The sequence below is a fragment of the Pteropus medius genome, unplaced genomic scaffold (genome assembly GCF_902729225.1).
Source record: "Pteropus medius unplaced genomic scaffold, Ma_sr-lr_union100, whole genome shotgun sequence".
Taxonomy (NCBI): domain Eukaryota; kingdom Metazoa; phylum Chordata; class Mammalia; order Chiroptera; family Pteropodidae; genus Pteropus; species Pteropus medius.
In genome coordinates, this window is record NW_024352787.1 from 21,762,904 (window position 1) to 21,783,469 (window position 20,566).

General features: G+C 40.4%; 1 protein-coding gene across 1 annotated transcript in view; it reads left to right on the forward strand.

Annotated features, from left to right (window-relative positions):
- The window catches only part of TMEM248 (transmembrane protein 248), a 35,259-nt gene extending 22,234 nt beyond the window's left edge, over positions 1-13,025 (forward strand). Inside the window, exons 2-7 of the mRNA XM_039849590.1 lie at positions 2,476-2,652; positions 5,254-5,539; positions 6,890-7,040; positions 8,146-8,329; positions 9,676-9,819; positions 10,400-13,025. Of these exons, the coding sequence (XP_039705524.1) occupies positions 2,494-2,652; positions 5,254-5,539; positions 6,890-7,040; positions 8,146-8,329; positions 9,676-9,819; positions 10,400-10,420 (945 nt within the window). The 5' untranslated portion in view covers positions 2,476-2,493 and the 3' untranslated portion in view covers positions 10,421-13,025. The remainder of the gene's footprint in view (positions 1-2,475; positions 2,653-5,253; positions 5,540-6,889; positions 7,041-8,145; positions 8,330-9,675; positions 9,820-10,399) is intronic.
- The last annotated feature ends 7,541 nt before the right edge of the window (positions 13,026-20,566 follow it).

The window sequence follows — 20,566 nt, forward strand, 5'->3', positions numbered from 1 at the left end:
CTTGACGTGGGGGAGGTAGCTATGGGAAAACATGTTAGCTGGAGAGTCCTGGAAGGGGTAAGAGAGCAGTCAGGAATGGGCTTTAACTGGCTGAGTCGGTCATTTCTGTAAGCCCTTTCCTTTGTGTTTTTCAAATGCCTCCTATCCTCTCTTAGTATGAGGTTTCTTTATGATATGATGAATGTGTGTGAAAATTAATTATAGTGATGGTTGCCCAATTCTCTGTATTAAATTGTATGCTTTAAATGGTTGAAGTTAGATGGTAGGTGAATTAGATCTCAAAAAAGCAGTTAAAAACAATCAACACCCTTTCATATGGCAAAAGATACCATTAACCATATTAAAGAAAATCCACAGACATGGAGTAGTTATATGTAATATATAAAATTGGTAAAGGCTTAGTATCCACACTATAAAGAGAACTCTTAAACATTATTAAGAAGTAGGTGGATATCTTTCCAGTTTATGGCCAGAGATTCAGGCAGTTTACCTAGGAAGAAATCTAAATGGCTGATAAAGTTTGGTTTCAGTGAGATGCAATTTAAAATAATGATGAGATACCATTTCACATCTATCTTGGTCCAAATCCATATGCTTTAGAATATCAAGTGTTGGCACATATGTTGGGAAATGAAGTGAGCCCCTTCATCGCTGGGAGTGTTAACAAGTGCAACTTCCTTGGAGAGTGGTCTGACAAAGTCAAATTCAGGTGGGTCTACCCTGTGACGTAGTTGTGCTAGAGCCTCTCATGCCTGCTGCAGTGCCCTTTGTGAGTGAAATATGGGGAAGAAACCGCTGAGCTCCTCAGTCCAGGATACCTCAACTGTAATCTAGTTGCACAACGTACAGCGGGTAAATGCAGTGGGCTAGATTTACATACATCAACAGAGATAATTCTCAGAAACAGAACATTGAGTAAACATAGCACTAGGATACATGCAATATATTATTTTCCCCAAGTTTTCGAATGCAGCATCAGTAATTGTATCTGTTTATATATACACATGTGCTTAAAATATACAAAACATGTGTGGTGAATGGTACTTGCTAATTTAAGAACTAAAGTTGCCTCTGGGGAGAGCAGAAAGGCTGTTTTTTCCATCTCCAAGGACTCTTGGGAGGACAAATAAGTAACAGCCTGGTTGATTGGAAGTGGTTGCTGCTAGTTCTTAGGGGCTGTTGATTCATCTTTTTCTCAAAGTTAAAAGTTAACAGATTTTTTTTAAAACTGCTTTTTTAGTGGTGGTATAATCGGCTCATATATACAAGGGCTCATTATGTGCCAGCTACTGTTCTAGGGGCTTTATAACAGTGAACAAGACTGGGCAAAATCTCTGCTGTCACAGAGTTTACAAATGAGGGATGATAAACAGTAAACAAGTAGAAAATTAACTGTATCCTTGACTGGCATGAAACTGTGAAGGAACTAAAGCAGGAGACTAGGGGCTGAGAGTGGTCAGGGAAGGCCTGTCTGAGGAGCTATGTATGAGTGGAGACCTGCATTTGAAGGAAGAGCAAATGTGTGGAAATATTGGGGAAAGCATTCCAAGCATAGATAAAAGCCTTCAGATAGGACACGTTTAACATTTCCATGAAGAATAAAATATATTTAGCAAAAGAAGTGCAAACTTATGCTTTGAAAACTACAAAACGTTGTTGAAATGAATTAAAGAAAACCTAAATAAATAGAAGGATATCCCAAGTTCGTGGACTGGAGACAGTATTGTTAGGATGGCAATACTGCCCAAGCTCTATTCCACAGATTCAGTGCCACCAAAGTCGTAGCAGACCTGGCAGAAATCAAAAAGCTGATGCTGAAAAATAGCAAGGCCAGTGTGATCAGAGCCCAGTGAGGGAGGAGGAGAAGTTGGTGGAGATGTAAGTCATTAGGATTGGCAAGGTTTCCAGATCATGAAACCTCCCTGTGGGCCCTAACAGGGAGCTGTCACCGACCTTATCATAGGTCCGGAAACCTTAGGAGGGCTTTAAGCAGGGGAGTGATAAAATTCAGTATTTATCGAGTGCTTCTCTATGCCTTGTGCTGGAATGGGCATGTGGATGGCAGTGAGTAGGACAGAATGTTCAGTAGATAGAATTCAGCTTTTCAGTGGTAGGAAATGAGAGCATCCTCAGTTTATTTTTGTTCATGTTGGCATGTGTTTGTGTCACATTACTAACCTACTTAAACATTTTTTTAAGTAACATGGAAGTAGCAAGTTGTTAATTATAGAATAATTGGAAGATTAAACTGAAAGGAAATGTACATATCTTTCAAGATCTTATCACTTGGAAATAACAACAATTAACATTTAGTTTTTCTAGCTGGTGTTTTGGAGATTTATGATCAAACATTTCTCAAGTTCAATAATGAGTGACCACCTTTACTCCCCAATACTGTGAAAGGAAACAAAAGTGAGAATCATAGGTTTTCTTTTGGCAAGTCAATCCATGGGCTTTCTGATTAATTTCTTTCAGGTGGAGCTGATCAGAATAATGTTCAACATCAACCCCTTGGATAACCTGAAGCTATATATCAGCAGTCGGCCTCCCTTGGTGGTCTTTATGATCAGTGTAAGTGCCATGGCAATAGCTTTCCTGACCTTGGGCTATTTCTTCAAAATCAAGGAGATTAAGTCACCGGAAATGGCAGAGGTATAGTATATTCTCTAAATTCTCCTAAGACTGGCTGGGAAAACACCTTTGGGCTCTCCACACACTTTTCTTTGGTTGTGACTTTTTTATCCCAGTGAGAAAGATCAGTGTTTATTCAGATATTTTTGTCTTTCATCTCCCTGTGACTCACTTTCTTAGGAAGTTTCTAGTCAGGTAGATATTGATTTAAGTGATGCTGCCAGTTTCACTTAGACTGTGTCAGCAATGAAGCAGGTATTTTGGAAAGTGTATTGTAAAATGTTTGCATCAAGATCTAGCTTCTTTTATATTCATGTGAAATTAGCTCTTTGAAGTTTTTGAAACCTATAAACATTTGTTATTTTAAAGCCCCATGTCATCATGGAGTTTTATCAGCTGTATGGATAGCTTTTTCATTGGATAAGAAGGGATCCTAATGACATTAGGAATAGGTTCTTATTTCCAAATATATTTATCTTTTTTTATCAAGGAAAACTTCAGTTATCTATGAGCTTACCTTCTAGAATTTACATTTTGGTCAATTTAAATTAATTATTAGGGCATTGCTCTTTTTTAATCCTTAATCTAGGCACATAATGGTTCGAACACTCAAAATGCAGATTTGAAATGATGTGTCTTTACATATCAGAAAATAATAAAAAGTTAATAATTCTTATTTAATAGAGGTGAATCACAGTGTTACCTATTAATTTATTTTCCATGTTAGAAATTTTGCTGAATTAATGATATGATGAGTTTACTGGTGGATAAGGTTTCTTTCAGGACAGATTAGTTCTTAGTAGATTGTCTGAGTGACTCTTACACTTCTTGTGTGTATTTGTTGGTGAGAGTGGGATGGGAGTACAGATTGGAATTGCATTGTTGCTACAGTGAAGGAGAAGAGAGTTCTGCTCAGTGTAAAAGGGGTCATGGCTTTGTCTTGTGCTCTGTGGCATTCAAGATCATAGGTGGTCTTGGCAGGAGGGACTCTTTCACATGTGAACTCCCTAACACAGTTAAAGTAACAAGTTTTAGCTGTTTCTACCTTAGAACCTTTTCCAAGAGTTTCTTACCAGCAGACATAGTGGCTGGCTTAATTTTCCCTCTTTTCCGACCCTGCCTGAATCTTTAAAGGTTGTGGAAACAGGCTATACCCACATTAGGGCTGAAATGAACATGCTAGTCACAACCAAAGCTCTACAGCATCCTGGCATTGCTTTTTCAAAAGAGCTCGAGTCCATGTTGAACACTCAGCCAAGGCCAATGGTCAAGTTGTAGCCTGGAAAATTAGCCCTTAAATCAAAATGGGCTTGATACTGGCTTTGGCAGACTGTTCAAAAGGAACAGCAACAGCAATGCCCCAGTGCCAGATGCTACAGAACTTTGGTTATTTTAATATTATATTAATTTCGTGATCTTATTTTCAAGGGAGGATCATAGGTATATGGGAAAAGTTTGGTGCTGTGAGTCAGAAAACGTAATCCTGATTCTGCTTTCAATTGTGGAATTGGAGAGTATGTAATTTGCGCAGGGCCTCGGTTTCCTTATATCTGGAATATGAAGAGATGAGACTAGAATGTTCATTTTCAGCCCTGAGGTTCTTGAATGGTCTGCTGAGTTTGTAGATGTTAGGGAAATGTAATTTGATACATCAGTTGCAGTCTTACTAAATGGCATATACTGATGCCATAGAAATAGACTCGCTTGACTGCTTGGGGATTGCTCAAATGGCATTTAATTAATGCTAGTATAAGTGTAATTGTAAGTGTAACTTGATTTGACAACTTTCTGTAGATGAATGTTGCTTGGGAGAAAGATATATGTAACACCCTAGGTTAGATGTGTTGTTGTTTCAGCATGAATTCATCTTTGGGTTTCTACTAAAATTAAAATAAATCCTATTGGGTACTTTACTATGTTGGTATCAGTTTAACCATGACATAATAAGCTGTATGTGTTTTTAAAACTGCTTATGATTTAAATCATTAATACAGGCAGGGTGTATATTAAGAGAAGCGTGAAAACATCTTCTCTCCCTTTTGAAATTGTTGCTGTTCTAAGGTAGCATCCAAAGTCCATGACGAGGGGGAAACAGCCCCATGAGTATTGGTATTTACTGTTTCACATTCTCAAGAGAGAAAGCAAGGTGTATAAAATTGACTTTTTTAGGAATTATTTTGAGGCAGCCTTATTTTTAAAAAACAACTAATTGCAACTGCTAAGTGAGTTTGGATTACTGCTTTTCATGTCTTACTGCTTTTGTTCAAGCTTTCATTTCAAGTTTAATTCTGAGGCTAAATCATTTTCTTTGAGTATAATATGCCTTTTTGTTTTTTCACATATTTTCTTGAATAAGTTGGTTTAATCTTACAGCTTATTTAATATCATGCTAATGAATAGTTCATATTTAAGATTATGAATATAAGAGTGGCTGGAAAACCACATTATTATGCCAATGCAAGAGGCTGAGGGCTGTATTGTCACTGTTGTTCTAAATGATTGACTCTGAAGTGTGCTGTCCCCATTGTGGTTTGATGTCACCTTGAGGGTCATGGCTATATAACTGCAGTGGCAGCACTTTTAGACTGCTCACACTTGTTTCTCTGTTTCATTTTCCTGAAGGATTGGAATACTTTTCTGTTGCGGTTTAATGATTTAGACTTGTGTGTATCAGAGAATGAAACATTAAAGCATCTCACAAATGACACCACAACTCCGGAAAGCACAATGACCAGCGGGCAGGCCAGATTGTCCACCCAGTCCCCACAGGCTTTGGAGGACTCAGGCCCCGTTAACATCTCAGTTGCAATCACGCTTACCCTGGACCCACTCAAACCATTTGGAGGATACTCTCGCAACGTCACTCATCTGTACTCAACCATTTTAGGGCATCAAATTGGACTTTCAGGTATGTGAGTGTTAGCCATTTTCCTTTCAGACTTTCTCAGGCAACAGCTATTACAAGACAGTATTAGCAGTGTATGGTTTTATTTATTACACTATTTTATATTTTTGCACACACCTCCCCTCTTGTTGAGTTTGAACTAAGCAGTCAAGAAGGAACCATTTCTACTATACCTTCACTTAATATAGTGCTTGGCACACAGTAGGCTGTCAATTAAAAACCTGTAAGTGTGAGACACTGGGAAGAGACTATAAGGCGTATTTCTGGTCTTAATATTTACAGGCATAAAAAATATATTCAGGTTTATCATGATGGAGATTGCAATACATACTACAAATATCACTATTAGTCTACAAATTTCTGAGTGCACACCATTAGCTCATCACTGTGCTAGGTGCTGGAATGAACTAGAAAAAGCCTAAGATCTGGTCTTTTGGCATTTGGGGATTATGGAAGAGACAAGGATACTATGAATTAATATTTATCAAGTTCTTTGCACAAAACAAATGCTATATAAGTGCTTGACGCCTGTAAAACATTGGGCAGTGCCCTTTGACCAGTACTAAACCCATGACAAGACTCTAAGTTATTCAGGACAAAGTTGAGAAAGTAGTGGAAGCTGGAAAAGCTTTATGTTGGAGGCCTGGGCCTTGGAAGAATATTCTGTGGTTCATTGGTTACCAAGAGCCTTTTAAAGCCCTTAAAGAAGTTGGGAGCGCCTGCCAGCCTTCTCTTGGCTGTTACAGGTGAGAGCGCTTTCCTTGGAAATAAGGTAAGGGTGATTTCTGTGTTTTCCATATTGTGAGTAGACCTCTCTCTGTGGTGTTGGAATACCTTGGTTTTCGTTTAAGCTTCATCACTTACCTGTCCCATGACCTTTCTCAAGTCTGTGAGACCCTCTGATCCTCAGTCTGCTCATATGTAAACGGGGAGCAGTAACACTTTTTTGGTCATGTTTGTGGGATAGTGGTACATTTTAAGTGAAGTAATACATATAAAAGTAGTTTGAAAATGGAAAGAGTCATGTGCAAATGCTAAAACGGTGGTGATAATAACTCACCTGGCCCTGAGCTGTCCAACTGGGGCACTGCCTGGGGCCTTGTTTGGCATCCCCAGCCCTGGCTGAAAGTGGCCCCTCTCCTATTGCCATTTGGTGGCTCTGCCAGGTGAGCAGGCCTCAGAGTCCAGCTCAGAACTGCTGTTGTTCCTGCAAATTCCTCAGGAGTCCTGTTTCTGTGGACTGATAAGTGATTCCTGCGTGGGTTTGATTTCAGGATTCATTCAAATCCCAGAGAATAATAATTATATGGATTCTTGCCTTTCTTTACCAAAAAAACGATTTCTCTTCCATAGGCAGGGAAGCCCATGAGGAGATAAACATTACCTTTACCCTGCCTGCAGCTTGGAGCTCGGATGACTGTGCCCTTCATGGTCACTGTGAGCAGGTGGTGTTCACAGCCTGCATGACCCTCACAGCCAACCCCGGTGTGTTCCCCGTCACCGTGTAAGTGGTTTCCTGAGCCCAAGGATGTGTGTGAGAAGCTCCATTTATCATGAATATGACTGGGATGCTTCAGCAACAAATTCTCAGGATGACTTGCATTGCATTACTTCACCTGGACCTAAGGCATTCTTTAAGTTTAATTTGGAATTCTAAGGTAGAACTCCTGCATATAAATAGCAGAAAGTCAGTTCCTCAGCAGGGTTGGTTGTCATTGCCTGTTCTTATGCTGCCTTTCCTGTTGGTAGAAGCGCATCACAAAAGATAAGGAAGAGTGGATCCTGTGACCAGAACAACCCATAATTAAAGCTCCTGAAAGATAAAAGTTTTGTTCATCTCCATTATCCAGAGTTATTTTTCAAATTGAGAGCATAAATCAAACCTTATTTTCCATGAAACAGTTACTGTTTCTGAAACTTTTGCTTCATATTTTTTGAATAGTCATCAATGTTAGTGCTTTACCCTTAAGTTTTTTGCCTCTCCTTTTTCTCTAAAGGAGATAAAAGATCTATAAATGAATGAAATACATAAATGTAGGCTATTTTTAAAAATTCTCTGGTGAATCCTTTTTCAATAAGAATAAGAGTAAGAAACTGGGAAGAAACAATAAGGCCTATTTCTGGTCTTAATATTTTCATCCCAGTGTTTATCCGTTTTAGACATTTGGAGGTTTGTAGGACAAGAGCAGATAAGTTAAACATTATTTGCAGGTTATAGTATCTGACGGAGAAGTTTGTATGTTAAACTTCCTGTTGTGACTAAGAATTTAGACAATTTGAGAAAATGGGCTTGAAAGGAGCAGGACTCTCTTTGGCCACATCATATACCATGGGATGAATTCTGAAGACAAAAATATAACACCCATACTCCTAAATGTCAAATGCCTGTTTCTTACTCTTATATGTTTATTAAATAAAAAAAATATTAAATTTAAAAACAGGTCTCTGAACTAAAAGCAAAATGGTATGTTATCTCAGAGAAACACGTATCTCTCTTATTTCTCCTTTCCACACGTGTGGTATGGTTATGTTGGGCCAGGGGCTGTGGGGAAGACGCAGTAAATGTCTCAGGCCACTGAGCACATTTCTTTTCCTCTTTTCTCCTGCAGACAGCCACCACACTGTGTTCCTGATACATACAGCAACGCCACGCTCTGGTACAAGATCTTCACAACTGCCAGAGATGCCAACACCAAATATGCTCAAGATTATAACCCTTTCTGGTGTTATAAGGGAGCCATTGGAAAAGTCTATCATGCTTTAAATCCCAAGCTTACAGTTATTGTTCCAGACGTAAGTGAGAAAATCATGTGTGTGTGTGTATGTGTCTGTCTGTCTCTTGTCTGTCTACATGAGCTGTGAGAGTAGGTCCCATTTACATGCTTGGGTTAGTGTAGCCCATGCCATTCTGGATTTCTAGCTGAGTTGAAAGACTAGTTGGAGTGATAGAGACTGGGAAAACTGTTTCTGTTCTTTGTTTTCTGCTTTGTTCAGCAGTTATTTTTTGAGCAGCTGTTGTGTGCCTAACCCACAGGGGTAATAAGAGGTGCTTGTACAGTCTTAACTCATGCACACACTCATAGGAGAATATTTGGTTAGTGTCAGTATGAGCAGTAAGTAGTTTGGAATTCAGAAAGGCAGAAGTAAATAGGAAGAAATAAATCTGGATAGATTTGAGCACCAAATAGAATTTTGCTTAAGGAGAAAGACACTGTCATCTGGAGTAGTGGATGACATGCTAGTTTAGCTTCCTGCTTACACTTGAGCCCACTTTTTACAGATTGCACTGATTTTTTTTATAAATGCCTTTTTCTTCCTGTCAGTAAATGTTAGGTGGATTTCTTTTCTTTTGCCTGTTCCTTTTCGCTTTCCTGCAGAGAAGTAAGCAGTGGAGATCAGGTTGGATGGTGGGCTAAGGGTAAGTTCCAGAAAGCCCTTTGTCCCTTGCTGAAGCATTTGGACTTTCTCCTCAAAGGAGGCAATCACTGCCTGCACTGGAGCTGTAGGGAGTTTGTAAAGCAGTATGTTAGCAAGACTTGGTCTGCCCACCTGATGTGTGTAAATGGGAGGGAGCCTAAGGCTGATGTTGTGAGGCCTGGAGATGTGGAAAGGAAAAGGAATGGAAGCATGGCCGGGATTGCTCAACAACTGACAGGGCCTGGTGATTGATTGCATGTGGGAGGTCAAAGACGTTTTCATCTAGGAACTTGTAGGAAAAAGGCAGAAGGAAGGAAGCTGCCTCTGGAGAGAAGTGATGCAGAGGCCTTCCGAATGGGGGAGTAACAAGGGGTTAAGAACACAGGCATGGCACCCTGAGGGCAGTCAGAGAAAGAGGAGGTGGGAGTCAAAGGCTCTGGGTCTTTGAGGCCTTTTCAGGGGTGAGGGGTTGTTCAGATAATGTGGAGTGCAGGAGCCAGGGCATAGGACTACTTTAGGAAGGGGGTCTGGTCGTGGGAACATCACATCTTCACATAATGAGATCCAGCTTTAATAGTTTAGAAGACAAAAGGGGGAAACTGTTTCTGTTTAAGAATTAAAGTTGAGGCAAGTCTGGAGGTTGTGAACCTGTTTCCAGACACCCAGCATAAAATCTTGCAGTAACTTAAAGCAGATGTTTCTGGTTTATTCTCTTTATCCAGGATGACCGTTCATTAATAAATTTGCATCTCATGCACACCAGTTACTTCCTCTTCGTGATGGTGATAACAATGTTTTGCTACGCGGTTATCAAGGGCAGACCCAGCAAATTGCGTCAGAGCAGTCCTGAATTTTGTCCTGAGAAGGTGAGCTGTGGATGGGGTCCAGCCTAGCATTTGGCTAGTGTATAGAACATCTCAGTATAGAACATCTCAGTCCTTATTACATTCATCGTGGGTGGCAGCTTTCCTCCAAAGAAATTAGTTCCTGTTATTTTATCAGAAGTAGTCTACCCTCAGCCTAAATTATGGTGTTGGGTTTTCAACCATCCATATTCCCAGACCTTAACTGTAAAAGGCACGGACTGTGGGAATTGCTCTCAAATCCCCACTGGAGAGCAGCTGTCCCTGGGGAGCTGCCTCTGCTTCACTTCCATCAGCTTGAGAAATTATCTCACAGAATGCTGATCAAGGTTTCAAAACAGTTAACTCTATCTCAGCACAGCGGTTCCACTAGATTGGCTGCTTCTGGCACGAGACTTTTAGATTTCTGTTCATTCTCTCCTAGATGAGATTTTTTTCTTAGGGATTAATTCCCCGGCTGGGCAGATGCGTGCATGTGGCTCCCTGATCTTGGGTGGGAACCAGACCCCAGACAGGGTGCCAGTGGGACTGAGCTACCTGGGCTCTGCCGTGTGACTGGATTGCTTGTCTCACTCTCTTCTAGGTGGCTTTGGCTGATGCCTAATCCCACAACTGCCCGTTTTCTGAGAGAGACTGAAATAAGCTGTAATCATTGCCTGCTGATGCCAGCCTGGGCCTGGACACTCTGTGAATACCTTATCTTGCAATGTTGGGTTATTCCAGCCAAAGACATTTCAAGTGCCTGTAACTGATTTGTATATATTTATAAAAATCTAATTAGAAATTGGTCCAGTGATGCATGTGCTTCGCACTGGGTGCAGCCTGAACCCTGCAGCCTCTCCTGGGGACTTGGTGGGATGATGATGAGCAGTGCCAGCGGCAATCCCTGACCTCCTTGCATCCAAGCGGGCTGTGCTGTCTTTACCAAGGTCACAGGGTGTTTCATTGCTGGTGGCGTTGAGGTTTGCTTTGGTTCGAAACAGTTAGCACCTTTGACATGGTGTTGCATTTCCCAAGCTACCAATCCGTTTTGTGGATTTATGTGTCTGGCTTACTAATCATAGTAACAACAGTAATATCTTTTTCTCCATTTTGCTTGCAGGGAAACATACCTATCTTTCTATGTTTTCTTTTTTTTTTTCTTTGAAAAAATAAAAATACTCACATTTCACTACTACCCTAGTTAGGACAGACTTGTGCTTTCATCTTGAGTAAAAAGTTAAATATTTTAAAGTCACCTCCATGGTAAATATCTAAGTTTCATTTCCGCATGGATGATGAGGAACCTGGTCTTATGGAATTGAGTTGGCACAAAACGTTCCACGTCTTTTTCTCCTCTGTTGTTCCTTCCCTCTATTATAAAAGTAAAGCAGCTTCCTCACTCAGAAGGGCTTAAAAATTAAGTAAATATCTCTAGAGTAGGGTAAAAATTAGCTATTCTGTTTTCTGGAAAGCAGATGACAGTATGGAAAGAAAGAATGATGATATGGTCTAAGTTGTGAAAGGATTTCATATTTTCTTTGAAGAGAGAGTGGTTTTTCTTCCCTCTTTTCGTATTAATTTCTATGCAGTTAACATTATCAGAGGAAAATGACAACTAGTAGATCAGTGCCATTACAAAAACGATGCCTGTAAAATGTGAATGAAAGCAATTCTGATTTGCTATTTATCAGGAAATCCCACAACATTTTCCTTTCCTACATTTTGATGATTAATTCCTTTACCCCTTTTTCCTTCTAATCCATCTTCATTTAAAAAAAAATTCACATTTTCTAGTCTTGTTACTTGTCTTCCTGTTTTTCTTAAGTTTTTTGCTTTAGTAGCTCATTGTCACTAATGATTTCTGCATTCTCGCAAGCAAAGGCAGAGTAGAAGGGCAAGTAAAATCTTGAACATGACTATTAGCACTTCTTTCCCTTAACTCCAGGTCTGTATAGTCTGTTCTAAGTTAGAATTATAGATTGGCCTAGAATAGTCACATTTTAATACTATTTTTATCCCAGGCATTCTTGAATGGAAAACAGCTGTGGGCTTTCACTGAAGATTGTTAAAATAACCTTCTTAGTAACTGGATGTGTAAATATATATTTTTTCCTTTCAGTATATTTCAAGCACAGTAATCATACTTGTCTATCCAGTTTGAGGTGAGTTGCTTACATGATGCATGGCTAACTTGTTAATTTAGTTTTCTCTTCAGAGACTTTGAGACTCTTAGGAGACAAAATTGAGAAAGCTGTTGGGCCTTTAGAAACACCAATATCATTAAGACCAACAGATTTTAGGTTAAGCTGCTACTGACGTAATAAAATCCCAATGAGTGGCATTCTATGGATAGATTTACAACTGGCAGAGTAAGGAGAAAGATAGGTTGAAAAAGTCAATTTCACTGATTTGTTCAGTCCAGCGTGCTGCTAATATTACCCTTGTTTTAATTCTAGGGAATGGCTGGAATCTGTAGCCAGGGGAAGAAGCACACTGCTAGGCTTGAGGAAAGAAAGTACCAAAAATGCCTGGACACACACTTTAAAATCCAGCATTTACTCTGGTAGGTAATTTTCAAGGATCTTGTGGAAACCCAGAGTCAGGTGTATAAAGGAAGGCTGAGGCAGAGCGGAGGCCATGGACCTGGGTAAAGAGGTCTAGGACCTAAAGAGACTTCCACTGGGTCTCAGGAAGTCCAGGGGACCTGTTGCTGTGGAGGCACTTACAGACAAGGCCTGGTCCTCTGTAGTGTCTTGATAGGGGACCTCAGGATTGGAAGAGTGTCACAGACAGGGCCCATTTGCCATTGAGGAGTGACCCCTTATGGGAGCGCTGGCTCATCCTCAGGCATCTTGGACTGGAGGTCCAATGAAAGGTCAACTTACTATTACAGTGGTTGTTCCAGATCATATTGATCTCTTTTTCTTTTTCCTTTTGTCCTTTCACTGTGTGACTTGAATCAGTTTTGATTCTATTTGTAAATTTTTCTCATCATTAGGAACCTGCCATTTCTATTGCATTTTCTTTGGCAGTCTGTAGGGATTCAGCATCCTGGTTTTTCAATCCTCCTGTAGGCACTGTGGGGTTACAAGGGCCAGTGGATCCATTTCACTTATCTTGCTGCATGATTGTCAGTAGCCGATCTGTTATGGCATTCACTCCTAAATTAATTTTCCGTATTTGAAATATGTGCATATGTGCTTTATAGAATAAAACATCTGAATTTATTTGCTGTGTCTCTGTTTCCTCCTGTCTGATGGGTGTTTTTTAGAGAACATACGTGATAAATAATTGAGGGTTTTTTGCAAGCTTTTCTTTCAGAGTATCACCTATCATCAGAATGAGGGATGAGCAGTCAGGATGAGGGATGAGCAGTGTTTCCTATTTATCTGGCCTCACCAAGCAGATGGGTCTTCTCCCTGAGAGCACGAAACCTCTTTTAGTGTATTGGACCAACAAGGCTTGCAGACCTGACCCAGGTCCTGTTCCGAATAAGTAAGTGACACAGACCAGTAGTGAGCATTTGAATAGATATGGGAGTGTAAAGACACCCTTCTCAGTTACATAAACCCTTTGTGCATACCTGGCCTGAGTTACCAGAAGCAGACTCCTTGCTGGATCTGCCTTGCTCTGTTACAGAGTTCCCCCACGTACTAGACTTCCTTTGCCAGGACACTGCATCCTCTACAGTTATTTGTAGAGTGATTTATAAAGGAAGGTCATGTTCACTAATGTGAGTTCTTCCCTGTTCCAGTGGGCAGAGGCTTTATGGGCCTTCCCTCCCCAACAGGTGCCAGGGTCTTAGAGGTCAGTCTCAAGGCACTCTGATAGGATACCTCCAGGAGCTCTTTGTTTCTACCTGCTTCACCTCTTCCTGCCTTCTCTCTAATGGGTTAAACACTATACTGGCAACACTTGAAGCCATTCACTGCTCTCTCTTTGTACTCAGATGTATGTAGTGTTTTATCTCCATCACAGTGCAGAAGCTTTTGGAGAATAAGAGCTCATTTCTGTCTTCTGCACAGTCTATGTAAAATCTGACATGTACCAAGTCCTCAAGTCAAGTCAGAGATAGTGCTTTAAAACAGTTTCATTTTCCTGGTGGGCATACTGTGCTTGAAGTTCCTCAGACATACAGAAAAAGCAGAAGGAATGCACAGACTAGAGGCAAGCTGTGGAGTCCAGTCAAGCTCATCGTGAACTTATTTACCATCTCACAGAAACTTTCCTTGCCCTATCTATGAGAGCCCTTTTTTTTCACCTCTGAAGACCCCAAACTCATACCATGCTAGTTTTTGATTATTGGAGAACTGGAGTGGTTTGACCTTTGCAAAAATAGATGACAAGTCAATTGTGCTATGTCTAAGGGGAGGAAGGGGATTGAGTTCTGACTTTGATATTATTCTTGCTTACTCAGGAACAAATATTTCTGGGGTTCCTTGTAAGAGCTATATCACTGTTCTAGGAGCTAGGGGTACAGCAGCACACAGACAAAATGTTTGCCCTCTTGGCATTTCTAGTTGGGGAGACAGTCCATAAACACAAATATATTTATAATCTATTGGCAGATAATGACAAGATAAAAAGGGTTACCGGGGTAGAGAATGGTGGCCATGATGTCTCAGTTGGGATGATCGCAGAAAGCATCTTGGAAGAGGTGTGATTCGAAGGCACACATAAAAAGGGGAGTTCTGGCTGGGCATTCCATTCAGAGGACAGGTGAAGAATGGGAGTCCTGTCGGGACTTCTCTCCCCAACCAAGGACAAGATTCCTCCAGGTTGCTGCCAGAGTGGCCCCTCATGGGTGGCCTGCTGGAGGCCTGCGCAGGGAGATGGTACACCACCATCTGGTCCAGGAAGGGAGTTCTTGGCATCTACTTTGCCCCACGTCCATGACCACATGACTGGTTCACATGCCTAATCGATGGAGAAGCTGGATAATCCACCTCTCTTCAGCTCAGACTTTCCCACTTGGGCACATGTGATGGGCACTGTAGTGGCCTGCTACCTGGAATGGGACCCTCCCTTTCCCTCTGTTCCAGGGTACCCATTCCAACATCTTATCTTGCTGCTTTCCTGCTCCAAGACTACCCAGGGGCCACTAGTGGTGGGGCAGCTGCAGGCCACCAGTGAGGACACTGAAGGGCAGAATCAAGGTCAAACTTAGGGCATCAAGGACCCATTTAGCTCCTTGAGCATAACCTTATCAGTCCCACTTTCCTCTTTTTATAAATTTTGCTCTCATGAAAAGACATCATCTACTAATATGAAATTAAAAAAAAACAAAAACAGAAGACTAACAAATATAAAGAATAAAAAGAAAGCAACATAATAAACTCATATGTATTTCAATAAGTAAAGGCCCAGGCACAACTACCCTGGAAGTGGCGATGACGGGATTAGATGCTTGTACCTGCGAGAGGATGGCTGTGAATGGGACAGCTCTACAAGCAGTGTGACAGGTGAGTTGAATGGGCCACTCAGACTCCTGCGACAGGGCTGCTGGAGATGTGATTTTTGTTAAGTTTCCCAACAAAACAGTACACTCTACTCAGTTTAGTTGAATTCCTAGAATATACAGTGTATGTGTAATATCTGTGCAAAATAATGTTAGGTTCCTTGCTCAAATGATTCGATTTTCTACCTCTATGTGAACGTTAGATAAGCCATATGAAATGTGACAAGTCTATGGCAGTTTGGCCTCTGCATCCAAGGAGTGTCCCCCTATTATTGTGATGACCAAAAACATTTTCCAAATTTCCAAAGTGTACCCTAGGGGGACGCATCACCTTGTTGAAAACCAGTGCTCCAGCATATTCACCCCATGCATTCTATCCCAGACTGAAAAATTCCTGAAGCCTCAACTTTTGGCTTCCAAGCAACCCTGGGCACTTGGGGCAACTGTCATCCCTCAGCCCCTACATGCCAAGTCCACCAGCCTGTGATCTATGCTGCTTTCTCTCCCATTTTCCTGACAGTGGCTCACACCTTAAAATGATGCTGGGGCTGGAGAGGTATGGCCTTGCTCCTAGCGCTATAGGAGGAAGGGAGACTAGTCCAGGAGGACAGTCCTTGATTTGTCTTCTGTCCTAAAAATATCCGTTTGACACTCATGGAGTCCAGGTTTCACCCGGGCAGGCATTGGGGCCGGGAGACAAGTGGTGCACTTCCTGTCCCCATCCCTCTTCCCGCACACATCCCCCTCCACTCCCCACCCTGATGCACAGAATGCCATGGGCGCTAGAAAAGGGAGTAACTGATCTTACCCACAGTCATGTACATTTCTGCCATACTCAGATACAAAAATGATAGCCTGTAGCTCTAGGGTGTAAGCAATTTGCTCATAAAGTTGCTGGTACAACAGAAACATTCTGTGTATTGGACTGGGTAGGTGGCCTCCCATCCAGTCTTGCTAATTCATGGTGTGGAAGTGGTATGAGCCGGAAACAAGCCACAAATATACAGTGGAAAACGAATTTGGCTAGAAGTCCACAATATCGAAAATGTGGGCTATGCAATTTTTGGTGACAGTGATGTTCAAGATTTTGTCCTAGGCTGGACTCTGAAAAAATGAGAGATGTCAAAAACTTAAGCAAGGCAAGCAAAGCAGATACTTGAGGTAGTCTGCCCAGAATCTGAAAGTATTGGCAACAGATGGATAAAACAACAAGCATATGTGTGGATGTGGGTGTTTTTTAGATGGCAACTCTTCAGAGTACATCTTTGTGTATGTTAAGCCCCAAATCTGTAAGCCTGCAACAAACATACCTTATGTAAAACAAATGAGGGTGCTTTTTCCTCTGGCAACCAGTTCTAGCACCAGCAATGACTAGTGACCAGGTAGTGGACAGATAGTAGTATATGGGGTTAGGATGTTGGGTTTAGGATTAGAAGCCAGATTGTCTGGGTTTTAGTTCTGGCACTGCCACTTTTTGGGGGGGTAACCTTGGGCAAATTTTATTTATACCCTCTGCCTCCCACTTGGGGGTCATTTGGTGGAGTTAAGACCAGAGCCAAGCCCACAAGTCCTGTCTTTGGTCCTATTCAAGTCCTCCCTACTTTGGTCACTGAAAAGTTAAAGGTTAATGGAACAAGTCCACCAGTGATCTGCTCCATTGTACAGATCAAACTGTGTGAAAGATGACATTTCTCATGTCTTCTCTGATGGGAAATGTGGAAGGATAAGAGGTCTTCCCCATCTGTAGTTATACATCCCCACTGATAAAGTAGGTGCCTTAAAGTAGGTACCATATACTGATAAAGTAGGTACCTTAAAGTAGGTACCGTAAAGTAGGTTGGGGAAAAGAAGTGATGTCAGAGGCTGTAGGGAGCAGTCTTCTGGTTCTGTGTTGCGTTCTGGTCCTGCAAGTTCATTCCCCAAATTGCATGACATCTGCCTGGAGACTGTGATAGAGAGTTTGGGACTCGCCAGCCCCATGGCAGAGTGTCCAGCTGGCACAGTGGCACGGTACTGACCGACATGGGATCTCAACCCAAGAGTACCACATAGACCAGCAGGATTTTATCTTACACCTCTAGTGGTAATAAGTTTAATGACCACGGTGGATATAAATTTGCTTAGAAAATTATGTACAGGCACTACTATATTACTCTATCATGTACCTAATTTACATAAAAATAGAAACACGAAATACAGGAGTTTAAAATGCCTTGGCAATTATGATGACATCATGATTATTAGCTAATATCTCAAGCTACATAAAGAATTGGAATAAGGTTCATTACTGAGAATTTGTCAATTTACATTTCAAATCATAGTCTTGTTAATTTTGCATTATTTTCTGGATGACTTCTGATCAGATCCTATTAAAGTATTATTGTATTTACTTCCTAATGGAACTTAGGAAGACCTCCTAGTAGTAGGAGGAGAAAGAGTTGGCTCTGCCATTATCTTGTTGTTTGCTTGTACTTGAGTATTATTTTCAGTTGGTGATTTATTCGAAGGAGTCTTTTTAACCCATTTGTCCATGTTTTGGGGGTTAGTTTAAAACTAATTAATATAAGTCATTGACTTCCCTTAATAGTGTCCATATAGAGTACAGCACCTCTTGATTAGCTGAAAGTGGATGACAGCATGAGGGTACTTCCCTCAAGACAACTGTGTAAGGAATATCTACTCCTTCTGCAGGAATGTGTACTCCACATGTGATACATGACCATCCAATTGACCATCCAAGGGTAGGTGATGACTTGTGTGCTAAATCTGAGTGGAGGCTAATTTCATTCTAATTTTTATATACAAGTCTCTACACTCTTGTGACTGACGGGTGCCATCCTATCTTCTGGGTTCTTTGTATCCCACTCTGGAGATTACTCCCTAGACTGTATTGGGACCTCTCAGTAGGCAAACCTAAAAAATTCTGAGCCTTCCCTCAACAGCAGAGGGAGGTCTGTGTTTGAATAGAGAGCTTTATTTAAAGAAGACTGACTCACGCACTGGGGCTGAAGCTGGGAGGTTAGAGTCCTGATTGCAGCTGCGTCACAAATTGTGTCCAGGACTAAAAGGTTCAGTCATATCTGGGTATTTCTGGCAAAGTGTTAGGCAACTATAAAACAGGACGAAATTGCCCAAACCAATCACTTCAGGGCTTTGGAAGTTGACAAAAAGCAAATAAACAAACAAACAAACAAAATTGAGAAGCATTTATTTATGGAAAAACTGCATATCTTCAGGAAAGAACAGTGGGAGTTTTGCCTGGGCTGCTTCCATTTCCTCCTCTACCCCCAACTTGTAGTGCTACCAGGGTGAGGATGTCATGGAAAACTACCAGCTTAATTGTTGGACTTGATCTGGAGGGGAGGGTGAAAAACCCATGCTCAGTGACATTGTAAATAAAAACAAAAAACTTCGTAGGAGATGAAAGGGGAAAGTTCACAGTTCTGCTAGCCTGAGGTTGCTGTCCCACTTGGGACAGATGGCAGACCGGTGGACTAAACAGAAACTTACTAGGGAAATCCTGGAAAAGAGAGAACCGTAGAGGACTGATCAAGCTTTCCACACATCCCTGGTTGAATGGAAGGCTGCATGCAAAATATAATTATAACAACAACAATGAAAACAATGAAAAATATAACAAAGAACAAAATGGAAATTCTGGAATTGAAAACTACAGTAACTTGAATGAAATATTTAGTAGATGGTCTTATCAGTAGATTTGAGATGGTAGAAGGAAGAATAAGTGAACTTAAACATAGATCATAACAATTACCTAATCTTGAAGATTAGAGAGAAAAATAATTGAAGAAAAATTAACAGAGCCTTAGGACCTATGTGCAATATCAAGCATACTGCTATAGAGAAATGGTAGTCACAGAAGAAGAAGAGAGAAAGGTACGGACAATATTTGAAGAAATAGTGGCTGGAAACTTTCAAATTTGATAAATTTAATAAATAGCATTAATCCACACATCCAAGAATCTCAATGAATCCAAAATTGGATAAATTCAAAGAGATTCCCACCTACACACATCATAGTTAACCTTAACTGACAAGAGAAAATCTTGAAAGCAGAAAGAGTAAAAATAACCCAAGGAAAGAACAATGCAATTAACGTTTCCTCTGAAGCAATGCGAGAGAGGACTGGGGTGGTATATTCAAATTGCTAAATAGCAACAACAGTAACAACCCCACCACTAACAATTCTATATACAGAAAGATCATCCTCCAAAAGTTAAGTTAAAATACATTCCCGGGGAAACAAAGCCTGAGAGAATTTATTACTAGCAGATTTGCTTTATAAGACATACAAAAAAGTTCTTCAGGGGGAAAGAAAATGACAACAAATGGTAAATCAACATGGGACTAATAAGGAGCACTAGAAATAATAAATATATGGGTAAATATGAAAGACTATAAATGTGTTTTAATTTCTTCAAATGACAAGATTATTTAAATCAATAGTTATAACTGTATTTGGGGGTTTATAACATATGTGGTTGTGATACATATGATAATAATAGATCAAAGAAGAGGAGAACAGAACTATTTGCAAGCGAAGCTGCTGTGTTTTACCAGAATGAAGTCAGCACTAACCTGAAGTGGAGTGTGATAAGATGTATATGGCAATCCCTAGAGCAACCAGTTTGAAAATAACTTAAAAACATCATTGAAAAATCAAGAGAGAAGTTAAATGGTACACTAAAAATAATTTTTAGCACAAAAGAAGGCAGTAAAGGAGGAACAGAGAGACATATACACATTTATATACACACATAGTATAATGGCATATGTAAATCAATTAGGTGTGAATGGATTAAACATTGCAATTGAAAGGCAAAGATTGTCAGACTGAATATAAAAACAAGATCCAACCACCGTAGGCTGTCAACAAACAAGAGACTCGTTTCTGATTCAAAGCCCCATTTAGAGTAAAAAATAAAAGAATGAGAAAAGATATATCAGACAAATAGTAACCATACAAGAGCTGCAATGGTTAGATTAGTATCAGACGAAAATAGACTTTAAAAGATATTACCAGAAACAAAGAGGGACATTTTAAAATAAATTAAAAGATTAATGTATTAGGAATATAAAAAAATATATACATGTATACACAACTAACAACAGAGTCCTAAAATACATGAAACAAAAACTGACAATTATAAGGAGAAATAGACAATTCAACAATTATAGTTGGAAATTTCCATACCACGCCCTCAAAAATCGATGGAATAACTAGACATAAAATCAACAAGGATGTAGAAAAGTTGAATAGCAATATCAACCAACTGAAGCTGATGTTTAGTT